The sequence below is a fragment of the Protopterus annectens genome, chromosome 3.part0, assembly GCF_019279795.1.
Source record: "Protopterus annectens isolate FY-2018-M chromosome 3.part0, PAN1.0, whole genome shotgun sequence".
Taxonomy (NCBI): domain Eukaryota; kingdom Metazoa; phylum Chordata; order Ceratodontiformes; family Protopteridae; genus Protopterus; species Protopterus annectens.
The window spans coordinates 606866567-606881823 of NC_056731.1; the positions used below are offsets into that span (position 1 = coordinate 606866567).

Here is a 15257-nt window from a genome sequence, read left to right on the forward strand (position 1 = left end):
TTCTGCAGGGGGCTCCATTGAAGGAGCTGACGTCAAAACTGAAAAGTAATCTGGAGACCTTTTACAGAACTCCTTTTCCTTAGACAAAGAATCAGGCTTACTTTTGTCTGGCATTTTAGAAGAGGTTTGAGCCCCAGCAACCAAAGTAGCAGATGATGATGGCAGAAGATCCCTTAAAACTAGCTTGTTTCTGAGATCTGTTAGAGGTCTGGTATTGAAACCAGTGGAGATCATACAGTCCATTTTGATGTGTGTAGGACCCAGAGAGTACATGCATACCCTGTGGGCATCTGAGTTGGGAAGCTTGTCCCCACACGTAACACATTTTCTAAACTCAGAGGGTTTGTCAGACATGTCAGCAAAACTCCAGACACAAGTAGAAAGGAACAACATTCTCTAAACTAGAGAACAACACTAAAAGGCTCACATATAAAGTTATAATGTTTTTAATATATAAAGAAGGGAGGAAAGAAAGAAAGAAAAAAAGGGAGGGAAAACTACCGATTGTAGGTGTAGTACTCTACAGAGTACAGGGAGATACCAGCAATGGTATCAAGAAAAATACCAAAAAATGATATCTCAAAGAAATCACAAATTAACTAAGCTAACTAATAGAATGTGGGAGGGAGGAAGAGAAAATGCAAAAAGGAAATTTAAACTAACTCATGAACCAGGAATATTGGATAAACTCCAAAAAATACTTGAGAGGTAAGGATTCCACATCTGACCCTAATGGCAGCAAATTAGATTTTTGGTATGGTAGGTTAACGGGGCATTATGAGTAAAGGAAAGTGCTCAAGAGTTCTAGGTTCTGATGATCAGGTAGAGTTGATTGAGTCAAATCTGAATGTCGGTTCTGAACCCATCAGTTGAGAAATGAATGAAAGGGACAACATCAGATAACATTTTCGTCTTACTCTTCTTGTTTCCTATCAGTATTTGATTTTGCATTTTTCTACACTGTGTTTTATGTTAAAATGCATGTTTCTTCTGGTGTGTTACAGCATTTTTGCATATCACACAGAGTTTCATTGAGACAAGTCAGTGAGCTGGGGAAAGGAAATTAACATCAAAGACTGTAATTCTAGCTACAATATTAAAAACTGAATTCAGCACATACCATCTCAGCCCAAGTAACACCTATTAACTGCAGTGGTCAGATTTCTCACACTTTGACACTAAATTACAGTTGTTTCTTTAAAAAAGAACAATTAACTCAGCTATATTTTCAAGCCAACTATTCAAGCATGCCTCAAAATGCTGTATCAGAGATGGTGACTAATGAATTTAAGGAAGCAAAATAATTAAAAATATGGATTGAAGCTGAGAGTCAAAAGTAGACAGTCACAGTACTGTTGTTAAGCTGATGAGGGATAAATCCACAGTAAATGATCCTGTCTTAGGAATTTCTCTCTATACTTCTAACATGACATCAGGAAAAAGGCACTGACTGTAAGACAAAAATCATGCTCCCCTTGGCAGTCCCCATTCATGGCATTTTTGAAGATAACAAACAAGAAAATAATAATAACCACATACAATGATACAGAGATATTAGTAATGCAGAAAAGGTCATGATATGTTGAACAGCAGATTTTTTTTTTTTCAGTTTTGTGACTTGGTTTAAGTAGTATTCCCTTCTTAAATCATTGTTCATCTAGCTTGCCATGTTTTTCATTATACATCAGTTTGACATTCTTAAAAGGGTAACACCATATACCAGTCTTAAAAAGGTTATGGTTATATTAGACATGCACAATATATACAAACACTTCCCCAGCTTTATTTCACTTATCCTCACACAGAGAATATTTCTTTGGGGTCTATATTAGAACATCGAAGTTTCAAAACTTCAAATGTTCTAATATCGACCCCTATTCAGCGAAAGCTGAAAATATCGAAGCAACAGAAAACCAAAATTTTTCCTAGGGAAAGAATTTGGTTGTCCATTTCTGTTGCTTCAGTATTTTCAGCGCTGTGGTGGAAAGTTACGGGTCGGGTTCAGGTAAGTGTGCGATTGAGTGCGGGTTAGGTTAGTTATGTTGGGGTGCAGGTTAGGTATGTGTGCGATTGTGTTGACATGAGGGTTAGGGCGGGTTAGGTGAGTTACTGTTAGGGTGCGGGTAAGGTATGTGTGCGATTGTGTGAATGTGAGGCTTAAGGTGGGGTAGGTGAATTAGGGTTAGGGTGTGGGTGAGGTGAGTGTACGATAGTGACGGACCTTAGGGTTAGGGTTTGGGTTAAGGTAAGTGGATAGTTAGTGGTGTGTGTATAGTTTAGTGTAGGGTTAGGTGTAAGATTTTAGGTGTATGTGTGTGGATTTCTGTTTGTTTGGTGTGCTTGTTTTGTGTCTATAATTTTGGAACAGCAAATTTTTTCCCTAGGAAAAAATTCGCTGTTCTGTACATTCGATATTTTCAGCTTTCGCTGAATAGGGGTCAATATTAGAACATTCAAAGTTTTGAAACTTCGATGTTCTAATATAGACCCTTTCTTTGCAAATGTTTTAGTTATATTTATGGCCAAAATGTATGTATTTCAACTAGTTTTTTTTTTATTTTTATTTTTATTTTTTTAGGAAAACCTGAAGGTTACCACACAGTGGCTTTTATTTTTTTAGGTAATAGTTAATATGCTATTTAATGTAAAGACACAGGCATTTATGGGCAAAGATATACCTTTAACATACATACAGATATGTAATGACAAGAATTCACAACAGGGTTGTTGTGTTGTGTCTTTCGGCTTTTCCCGGTTAGGGGTCGCCACAGCGGAACTCCGGTCCGCTAATGATTGGCAGTTGATTTTTACGTGCTGAGTTGCCGGCCCTAATGCTCAACCTTCAACGAAGGTATGCCCATTCACGTATGTCTCCACAGAAGACGCTCTAGCTGAGAATCGAACGGGACAATGTCTTGCTGTGAGGTGACAACGGTACTGCAGCACCACCAAAGCGGATACAAGAATTCACAACAGGGTAAGCTCACTAAGTTGATGTGATATTAAATTTTATGGCACTTCTGTATACCAGCTTCAGTATGGTAGTATAGGGTATAGTATCAGTATGTATGTATGTCCCTCGAAGCTAGCGACGATTAGCATGTTCGCAAGAAAAAGATCATCCCGTGCTACAGAATCAATGCAGACAGTAGCGGTAAGGCTATACTAAAACACAGTCGGCGTTAACGAAACCGGTGCATATACAGCTTAAACTTACTTCTTCAGGATGCACACAGCCAAGCAGACTCAGCAGCAGCGAGGAGGGCAGATTTAAAGATGTACAGCTGCAAATAATGTTTCATGTCTGTGTATATATACTGTTCACCTATAATTCTTTACCCAGTATATTATTACATTATAGCTGTTGCTCTGTTTTTTTCTGTACATTGAAAAAGTCAAAATAAAGAATTTTGGAAAAAAATGCGCTATTTAATGAATGTTTCATCATTTGGTATGTGATTTTGCTCGAAACAGTCTGATGAAGTTCTTGTATAGAACAAAATGCTTATGAGTGAAATATATTATTTTGATTGTGTTTGATTTTTCATGTTGATTAAAAGTACAGTTTGCTTCAAAGGAATATTTTTTTCTGTGACCTTTTTCTACTGAGCATTTAGTTCTGTTTGGATGATAATGTTTTTAAGGTATAGACAAAGCTTCCAATGCACCTAAAACAGTGGTTCAGCCAAGAATTTGGAAAATACATGATAACTTCCTCACAGAAAAGTGCTGCAATGAAAAAGCTTCAGCATAAAAAACAAATTTAGTCAACCATCTGTTCCAAACAAAAAGACAATATAATAGACTATGTAACTATAAAACATGACAAATATGCATTTTAAAATAATTTTTAATTTTATCACATATTCTTTCACATAATAATAGATAAATTATTCTTTCAAATATGTATGGCCTATGTCTAAGTATGCTTATGAGTCAAAGTATAAATACACTTTCTATGACATGGCACAGAAATAAATAAGTTGTCTTTATTATGGAGATTTGTTATATATATATTGATAATTTCAATAATATTACTGCTTTTATTTTTGCCAGTTTTTGAAAACCTCAACAGGTACAATCCAGTTTAAGATTGTCTTTGCGTTATCAAACATTGTATTATAAAGGAGAACATATTGTGGCTGAAATTCATATTGAATCCTTTTACATGCAGCAAAGATCCCTTATGCTACACAGTTACTCCAAAAAGTCAATCCAGTGCTGTGTCAAGTTGTGTTAGCTGTAACATGGCCCTCCAAATGCAATTATTAGATACACTTCTATATGCAGCTGACTGGAATTCCACCTGGTTGCTATAGATCACTATGCAATATTGTGCCCTGTGGTATAGTTTACCTCAGCCTGCATAGTGCAGCTGACAGGAGGGAATATGGTATGACAGGAATGAATAGGGTACTGACAGGAGGGAATAGGGCGCTGACACTGCTGTTTCTAGCTCCCTCACTGCAACACTTCACATCAGTAAAGTTTAGCATTGTAGGTACAGATGGAGAAAAGAAGATGAGCTGGTTGAAGTACAAGACATTGCTCACCACTATAATATTATGGAGTGTAACCAGCCCATTCCTCTGTAGTATTCTCCTTTCATATAAATAAATATATATATATATATATATATATATATATATATATATATATACATATATATATATATATATATATATAAAAAACCACATGGCCGACACCACATCACCGATAACCAAAATCTCAACATCAGAAGAAAACCATGAAAAAGGAACATAAAACTCCCTTTCAACTGCACCACCCATGGGGGGCTCCACCCCCCCATAACTTTAATATACCAACTCCGAGATCGCACTACAGTGCAGGAATGGAAATCTTTCCATTTTGCACTATAGTGAGATGCCGATTCTGCATTGTTGGCATTCCGAATGTCAATCATATAGTGTCGGCCATATGGTTGTCGACATTCTGGAGTGTCAGCAATGTCAGGTAGACCTATATATATATATATATATATATATATATATATATATATATATATATACACTTTTTTTTTTTTTTTTTAAAGGATGTAGTTTATGGTGGAATTCTCATTTTCATGACATTCATGATGCTATATTCTATTACAGTGCACATCACACTGCCCCACCACCAATGCTACCACACAGCAGCACCACACAACAGTGTACATCACACTGTCCCACCACTAATGCTATAACACAGCAGTGCACATTACACTGCCCCACCACTAATGCTACCACACAGCAATGCATATCACTATACCCCACCACTAATGCTACCACACAGTAGTGTACATCACACTACCCCACCACTAATGCCACCACATAACAGTGTACATCACACTGCCCCACCACTAATGCTACCACACAGCAGTGTATATCACATGGCCCCACCACTAATGCTACCACACAACAGTGCACATAACCCTGCCCCACTACTAATACTGCCACACAACAGCACACATCACACTTCCTCACCTCTAAACACACCACAAAGCACTGTGCATTACATTGTTCCACTGCTAATATTGCCACAACAACATTAATTAGCATAAATTGTGACATTGCTAATACTGCCACAGCATTAATTGGCATAAATAACTAACATAGATGTGTGACATAAAGCATTTCATCACGAGGACCCTTGCCATCAAGATACAAAATGTTAATATAGTCATTTACATTAATATAGTCATTTACACTATTCATTCTATAACTATTTTGTAATGAAAACAGCTCATTTAAAATGTTTTGTAACAATCTTTATTATTTTATAACAAACAACAAAACTTATTTATACAGCAATTACATAAAAAAGTAACAGAACTGCTTTTTTCTTAAAGTGTATTTGCAGTTTAGATTATACCACAGCTGAACAGTGGTAAAGAGGAAGACGTCTGACTGTGCAATTCAGGCACTACATGCATGCCTCTCAACCTCTTAGAGCAAAAAATCTGGACAAAGCCATAAATAATAGAGGGACAAAGGCCCCAGAACAGGGATACTTTTTAAATATTACCCTTACAGATTTAGGAAGTTGGTAGAATAACACATTTTACATTAGCATGAATTTTCTGAAGGACATGAAGTCTGAAACTCAAATGTCTGTCATTATTTTCTGACTTCAACCCTCAATCACTTGCCAATTATTTGCCAGAAAACCACAATTTTATGAGAAACAAGCCAAATTATGAGGCAAAAATCTGGACATTCTGTGAAAATCTGTACACTTGAGAGGTATGACGTGTGCCCATGGTAACACTGCCAGCGTATGAGCACCAATAAAATTTCTGAAGACAAAACAACACTGCAGAAAATCTACAACTTTTCTAGTATTGCCTTTAAATGATATCTGTCTTAAAAAGTCTAAAATTAATAAAATCTGATTTTAATATATTAAAATATGCAACGTTTCTTTGACATGCATTTGTTTTGGGGGTTTCTATCACACATTTAAGAAAATGAAAATCAAAAAGCACTAGTGTGGAAAATCAACGTTTTTAACTAGCACCATTAAAAAAATAAGAAGAAAATATCAATATGTTACACTCTGTTTATAGAAAACAAAGCATGATTCAGATTTGTGTGCCTAAAAATCATAACACTAATAAGGAGACAGCTGTTTAAGTTAACCAAAATGTATGTTGTTAAGGATGTTTTATAAGTTAAGCTTTTGAGAAGAGTTGATGACATACAGGCACTTGCTGTAGCATTTAGTGTAGTTTTCTGAGTCAGGTGTTAATGTCTTCATGAAAAAGGCACCAGTGTTATATTACATCATATCAATGGCTACGTTAGTGCAACAAATGGATATGGTACTGAAATGTTCACACTATTGACATTAATAAGATGACATACATAAATTTTCACATTCTTCCATTGTGTTGAAGCGGTTTTCATTGCCACCACAGCCACCATACCAAAACCTAAGACACCGATTTTGATTTATATCATAATGCCACATTAAACTGTAATCCTGACATGGGCCTTCTTCAGGAGCCAGTCTGCAGATATCTTGAAAGAGAAAGAAGAAAAAAGAATGAAGAATACTTTTCCTACTGACCAATGTTCCCAGATTTACACAAAAATGACAGACAACATTCAAAACCATGCAGGACTAAAACAGCAATACATGTAATAAGAATTTGTCCATACTTTCCTTTTGCTGATCCAGTGTTTGATGCACAGACATTTAGACTCTGTAACTGGCGATACATGAAATACATCATTTGGATAAACATAATTCTCAGTAAAAGTGCTTTTTTATATAAAATAAGTAGAGAAATAAGTCTTTCATCTGATGTCTGTCTTGCTTGTTTTCTCTTGCTTTATTCTATTTATATGAAGTGAAATATGGTAAAGTTGCTACAATAGACTCAAAAATCAAAATAAGTAACCAGAGGTGCTGACTGAATAAAATAATGGTGTAGCAGAATAGGTTTTCCCAGTGTTCACATTGTCATGACTTCCCCCTTTCAGAATGTTGCTGTCAGCTTTACTCTTTGTGGCTGTTCATTTAACAGATATTAGACCCAAACCTTTGATAACTATCCAGATCTATAAATCTGAGCTGTTGCCACAGAGGAAAGGTTGCTGTTATGCCATTGATCTGGGTTTGATCAGCAACTTGAGTCCTACAGGGTTGAATGGGGTGGGGTGCAGGTTTGAAAAGTCAAAGGTTTGTTCACTTGTCTCAGGGTGAAGGTTAGGAGGTTAACTGCTGCTTGATTATCCCATAACAGAAACCATGAAGATAGCCAACAGGGCTTCAAAATATAAGTATGAAATTATTAGACTATCAAAATCACAATATGCAATGAAAAGTGGCATTTCTTTGTGACTGCACATTAATGTTTTAGCAAGATTAAAGTGTAAAAGTGGCAGAAAGTAACAACAGACTCTTGTCTGTCTTTAGCATCCTACCCCTGTCCATGAGCTACCGTATTCATTTAGGTAACAGGCTTTCTTTACTATAGCACGTGGACCAGCCTGGTGATGGACATACTAAGGCATCAAGGGTTTCACTGTAATCAGAAATGAGGGGAGTTAACAAGTCAAGGGAGTCAGGTGGTCCAGATATCAGTGAAAGAGGGATAGAAAATATGCAGCTGTGTCTGCACAAATGAATTCCTTCTGCCATGTAATGAAAACAGGGCGGTGCACAGCTTCTAATGATTCTGTACTTGTTAGGATACTGTATTTTATATGTAAAGGAATAAATCAGTAAGTCCTGGAAATGAGTGAAGGATCATTTTTCATTTTAAACTATACTGCAAAACCCTGTTGAATTATGGGATCCGCCACTCATAAGTATATGCACTGTGTTGTAGCAGAGAGGAAGTATAGTTGTGTGAGTAATGTAGTAGTATATGCTGCAATAACAGGATCACTGATACAGACATTATATATATGTGCAGGAATTAGCTGAATTTGTGCATCACTACGCAATTCAAAGTAGACATATAGACCCACATATACTGAGGCACTTACATATAACCTTCCTAAACCACAAAGAATTCCTAGACAAGTATACATAGGAAATACCCTCAGCAGCCCCAAACTCACTCTTTCAAAACAAGACACACATCAACATATAGAGCTACATCTCATGGAGCCTCTACCTCTAAGCCCATAAGGCAAGTCACCACACAATCCAACATTCTAGTCAATGGGGAATCCATTGTGAGACACACTAATGTCCCTCTCATCAGGCTGAATAAGGAGAAAGCTACGGTCAGTTGCTTATCAGGGGCTAGGATCTGCCACATTACACATGCACTCAGGTCATTGGATCACAATTACCAATATGGCTCAGTCATAGTCCACATGGGAGTAAATGACCTGAGACGTACCTCCCTAGACTATATGAAGAGAGGCATCATAGAGCTTTTGGAATATGTGTCACAGGCTGGTATGAGCCTAGCATTGAGCAGCATTTTACCTTCTCTAAGGATGATGCCACAATATAAACAAAAGATGATTGGCTTTAATAACTGGCTTAGTTTCTGGTGTCATTCTAAGGGAATGCAATATGTGTCAGGATGGAAGGAGATGGTCAACAGACCACGCTGCTTTGCCAGGGATGGTCTGTACCTCTCCCCTCTAGGCTTTTAAATATTAGCTAAAACTAAAACTTTGTCTTCCCCTATAGTGCCTTTTCTAGGCAATGCCAAACTGAAAGTACTTCTGACATAGCAAATCAGAGGTATTACTGCTCAATGCTAGGAGCCTAAACAAAAAACTCCACTCCCTGGAAGCTGTCTTTACTCTAGAGAATGTTGATGTCTGTGTGGTCTCAGAGACATGGTTTAAAGCAGCAGACAGCACATCAGCAGTGCAGGGTTTTAATGCCTTCCATACAATTAGACAAGCTACTTTGCAGGCAGGCACTAAAGCTGGAGGTGTCTCTATTTACATCAAAAATAAATATACTTCAAGGCTGGTCAAACAGGACAATGCACTTGAGATCCTTCATGTTCAAATCACCAGAGGTAAAATCCAGTACCACTTCCTTGCAAGCCATAGGTCCCCTCTATGACACAGGAAAGCCATACCATGTACTTAAACTTATTAGAAACACTAACCATCCAACTCAATAACATATTCATGGGTGACTTTAATTGCTCCACTATTAACTGGGAATCCTATACGACATCAAATGTACATGCGCAGAGATTCCTGGACTTTGTAAACACAAACTCCCTGGTCCAGAAGTCAATACACCAACCAGGGGTGCAACCATACTGGATCTGATCCTCACTAATATGGGAGACTGCTGCACACCCCCTACTGTAATGCCTTCCCAGGTAAGATCAGACCACAAAATAGTCTCATTTGAAGTAAAAATAAAACCTGGGCCCCCAGCTAAAGCTGGAATATTCAGGAACTATTCTAAGGCTAACCTCCTCTGATTAAGTGAGAACCTGGCAAAATTTCAAGCTCCTATAAACCCTGAGAACACTTCTGCTTATACAGAATGTTAATAGCTGTATAGAGGCAGCTGTACCCACCAGAAAGAAGTACAGAACTAACTCAAAAACAAACCACCCTGGTGGAATCATAAAATTAATCAGATGTATAACAGGAGGAAGAAAATCATGGCAAATATGAAGAGGTGCAACACCCAGCAGGATAAACACACTCTAATTAAACCAAACAAACAACTCAGAGAACAAATAAAGTCTACCAAAGCCAAATTTCAGGTCAAGGACATCCACAAAGCATTCTTTAGCTATGTCCACAACCTCAAAGGCCATACACAATTGTGTGCAGAGCTCATTGTAAATGGAGCCACCTATACTGGGCCAGAAGATATAGAAAACCTCCTGGCTGATAAATTCAGCTCCAACCTTATTCCTCTCTCCCCCTCAACCTTCCCTCAGGAAATGTCATCAAATATAACTTCCCCTACTATCACTAGGGAATAGGTCCTTAATGCTCTCTCTAAGACCAAGAACACTGCATCAATGGGCCCAGACAATATCCAGGATGCCTTCTAAATAGCATGAAACATGACCTATCAGGGCCTCAGGAATTTCTATTTAACTGTAGCTTACAAACAGGCTTTGTGTCTCATGAATAGAGAAAGGTAACAGTCATCACTCTGCACAAAGGTGGGCCATCTACAGACTCTGGAAACTACAGACCCATATGTCTCACTTGCCTTATATGCAAAGCCATGGAAAGAATTATCATGGAGGTGATCAACAGAGATATAGTAATCCTTCAGACACTGGACCCGACCCAGTTTAGTTTCATAACGGGTAGATTATGCCTATTCAACCTGGTGGACTTCTTTGAGAAAGTCACCAAAGCAATGGATGAGGGCAAAATCATTCACACAGCCTACCTTGACTTGGCCAAGGCATTTGACACTATACCCCACTCAGGCATTGTTGACAAATCAAGAGGTTAGGTACAAACCCATATGTCACCCCGTGGATAGCCAACTGTCTCACAGACAGGACCCAGGAAGTTAGAATTGGGGAGTCCACCTCTACAAAGAGGCCAGTCACAAGTGGAGTCCCTCAGAGATCAGTCCTTGGACTGTTCCTTTTTACTTCTCAGAAGTCATTTGCAGATGATTGCAAATTATTAGCTGTCACTGAATCTCACACTGATACAAATGTTCTCCAGGAGGGGCCAACACACACAAACAAATGGTGTCGGAGTCATGGACTAAAACTAAATGTCAAGAAATGCATAATAGTATCCTTTGGGAAGTCATCCATCCCTGGTAACTATCATATTGAAAACACACCCCTTAGAATTGGCCCAGTAGTCAAGGACTTATGGACACACATAGATAGAAATCTAGACTTTGATCATCACGTCTACAGTGGTGAGGAAATCATTCTATACTGCTCAACTTATAAACAAAGGTATGGCATCTAAGTCCAAGGAAGTCATTGTTCCACTGTATTCGACATTCATCAGACCTATCATTGAGTACAATGACCCCTTTTTTATGTACCTAACCAGGCATATCCAACAACTGGAACATCCACAAAGGTTCCTCACTAAAAGAATACAGAGCACAAGTAATATGTCCTATGCAGACCACCTCAAGGTCCTATTTCTGTATTCTGTCTCCTACAGGCATTTCAGGGGAGAGCTATGCCTGGCATACAGGGCATTGTCAGACCCCACTCTGATGGATCTCCTGCATATCCACAAAACAAACAGTACCAGAATTACCCATTCTAAAGACTTAAACCTTGCCTGTGATATAAATAGGACCTGCTGGAGAGATAGGTATGTATCAGGCTCCCCATCCATGTGAAGCAAACTTCCTCCCTAATCCAATTCAAGTGCAACTTGACAATTGGATGGAAAACCAGAAATTCATCCCTGGTTTGGCACCTATGTCTCTGATGCAAACAGGTAACCTGTAAATGGTTCATCTCCCAGGCCCATGTTTACACTTCACATCACTGAATGCTTAAAAAAGCGAACGGTGATTAATCGACCCTATGTAAGCGAAAACTTACAATCTCGAACTGTCAGAACAGCGATTTTTAATCACTGTTCCAAAAAAAAAAAGAACAGACTTTAAAACATTACATTACACTGTAATAGGAACCCATCTATCCTAAGTATCATTGCTACAGGGGTTCCATAAACATATGGGAGAGTATCAAGTAGTACACTCTCAACTTCCTAAAGTAGAAGAAGATCATGGAAGATGGGTGTATACTTCGCTTTAGTTTTCACAATTGAAATCAGCAGCCAGCACAGTAGGGAAGGAGAACCATAAGGACCGTAATTCAGGACAAAAGAGAATTACTTGGAAATGCTATAATGATAGGGGAGACCTAGCTTAAGCAGACTAGCTCCATGCAAGAGACAGAATCAATTATAGTCCAGAAGGCACAGCAATGTTCAGAGGCCAGCTGGAAGGGTACATCTCAATTATCTCACCTATAAACTAAGTATACATAAGTGCCACAGAAGCAGAAGTGATAAGTATGTACTTAGGCATTTAGAAAAAGGTAACAAGGTCGTAGAACAAAACAGAACAAATGCAGCTGACTGACCATGCCTAAGAAGTATTACAATGCAATTAAAGCAGTCTAGGTAAGAGGATGGGGCTAGCTGCAGCTGGTGATATAGGGATGAGGCATCATTGCTAGTAGTATTGACACATGGAGAGAGAGTGGAACACTGAGATGTTTGTTTATAGGTTGCTCAGTAATGGCACAGAAAGGAGGGTGGTGATGGAGTAGTTATCTACATAAAGGCAGGCAACACATGTGAGGTCAGAGAGGGGATGGAGGAACATCACTTTATGATGGAAGTGAGGGAATGGGCAAGGACAAAACTCATATTAAATGTTCCCATGGCTAGTGTAGACAGGTGGGGAAATGCTGTATCAGCTCTGAGACATAACAAAGGAGCAGGAGGAAGAAGACACCGTGTGGGAGAGAATGAAGAAGTAGGCTAAAAGGAAGCAGTCTGGTATATTTCAAGCTTCATGGGAGCAAGGGAGTGGGAACAAAAGTTAGATTTCTGGATGTCATCCAAGCCTGGATGTTGGAAGCCTTCAACAGTTCATTAGACAGTGAAGAAGTGCCCAAGACCTGGAAAAGAGTAAGTGTTGTACCAATAAAAAGAGAGGATCAGAAGAAATCTAGGGATCTACAGGCCTGTTCACATAACAACAGTGACAGGGAAAACCATAAACCAAATCCTGTGGGAAGGCTTTTTGCTTTGCTAGAAGACAACATTCTTCAGAGCTTCAGAGCAACAGCCATGGCCAGAAGAAACTTTTAAGCTAATCTAATCTATTTTTATGACTGGTTGACAAATAAAAACTGGTCAGAGAGTACTGCAGATGAAGTTTACCTGCACTCAGTTCTGGAGAAGTGGCTGCTAGGTAAGGTGAAAGGGTACAGGAAAGGATAAAAAGTCAAGAAGTGGATCAATGCTTTGTAGAATGGCAGGCCAGGGAGCATTAATGATACAGGGGCAACTTCAGGAATGAGGAAACAACTATTAAAGGTCACAGGAATTGGATACAGTTCCAAACTCTTCATTGTGTTCATCAAAAACAAAGCTGATAGAAAAAAGTACATGACTAACCTCTTCACTGACAACACAGAATTAGATGTAGCAGTGGAGGATAGAGGAAAACTCTAAAGAAAGATTGGTATAAGATGATCAGTTGAACTGAGAGGTGGTAGCTGAGAGTAACAGCAGACAAGTATTACACCCAGACACAAGCAAATGTAGGGTGAAGTACTACTTCAGGTTGTGGTATGTAAATGGATGTCATTAGAGTGGGGAAAATTTCTGAAGGTGATGGAAATTCTACTATGCATATATTCATAGGTTTATAGGTTTGTACTAGGCTAAAGGGACAGGCCTAGCCCCAAAAAATTGCCCAGGCACCATGCCACCCGATGTTAGTTCACAGTGTTTCTATCCAGTAGGGCAACTGAAGTGATCCCTGGGGTGAACTTTGTTACCCAGCCACTTGTCAAGATTTTTCTTGACGACAGCCAGTGAGGTGCTCTGCTTGACATGAATTGTTAAATGGAAAAAATATTTGGCGTAGCAGGAACAACAGAACACAGTAAAGAAAATAGCTATGCCAAACGCTAAGCGGTCTTGAGATGCCTATGTATGCTTCCCAGCTGATACCATAAAGATAAGGCTGAATATCCGAAGAATACTTAAAACCCGTGTTTAATAAAATAACAAAATCAAGTGAACATCACAATTAGTTCCAGTTAAGCGCTTTCACCCGCTAAATTACGGGCTTCTTCAGAACTAAAAGTAATCCTAAAAACAGTTACAATTTAAAAACTTTTTGGCGCCAAATACATAGCTACATTTAAAGTCACAAACACATACCAAATCACATAATAACATATTGTCCAAACTAATGATAATAAAACCAATATTCCATAATATAACATACTCTGACATATAAAATTGTTAAAATGCATAAGTTTCATTAGAATTTGTCATCAATACATACTAAGCAGTGGTTTAATAGATACAAAGTCGTTTAGTCCCGGGGGTGTTGAAGCATCTGTAAACAACTGTCACCACATTTCTTTATACAATAAAGATGTTTTAAAGTCTCCACTGGGATTTATCTTAATACTATCTATTATGGCAAATTTGAAAGAATGACCTTCACCATATTTTTGAATGTGCCTATACAAGACATTTGTTTCGTCCTATTTCTTAATGCAATATAAATGAACATAAATCCGCTTATTAAAATGCCTTTCTGTCTTGCCTATATAAAATACCATACATGTACAACATGTACAACAATCGGCAATATATATAATACCTTTCGATTTACAGTTCCCCTGTTTAAATTTTATATAGGTCTTATTGATATTGCTTAATTTTATACCATCACCTTCATTTATAGTGTAGCATAAATTATACATGCCACACCTCTTTGTATGTTTACAACTGGGATTTGAAACTAATGGACCTCTTTCTAAATATTTTTTAATATTTGGTCCCATTTTGTTAATGGATAACGTCCTACAATCCTCGTAACCTCGTCATCGGCCAGAATTATGTTCCAGTTTGAAGTCATAATATCTTTAATTTTAAATGAATAAGGTCCATATTCAATAACACAATCTCTAATAAAGTCCGTAGATCTCTCTAACGGTTTATTAAATCAGTTAACTGCGTTGTCATTATTATTAACATTAAAACCTAATAATGGGATATATTTTCTTCCCCATTCTTTTTTCACTTGCTTATTCACTTTAGACATCA

General features: G+C 38.0%; 1 protein-coding gene across 2 annotated transcripts in view; it reads right to left on the reverse strand.

The window, feature by feature from the left end:
• Positions 1-5745: 5745 nt before the first annotated feature.
• The window catches only part of LOC122796489 (actinia tenebrosa protease inhibitors-like), a 234641-nt gene continuing 225129 nt past the window's right edge, over positions 5746-15257 (reverse strand). For both annotated transcript variants that reach the window (XM_044065013.1, XM_044065012.1), the window contains one exon: positions 5746-7019. In XM_044065013.1, the coding sequence (XP_043920948.1) occupies positions 6847-7019 (173 nt within the window). In that variant the 3' untranslated portion in view covers positions 5746-6846. The remainder of the gene's footprint in view (positions 7020-15257) is intronic.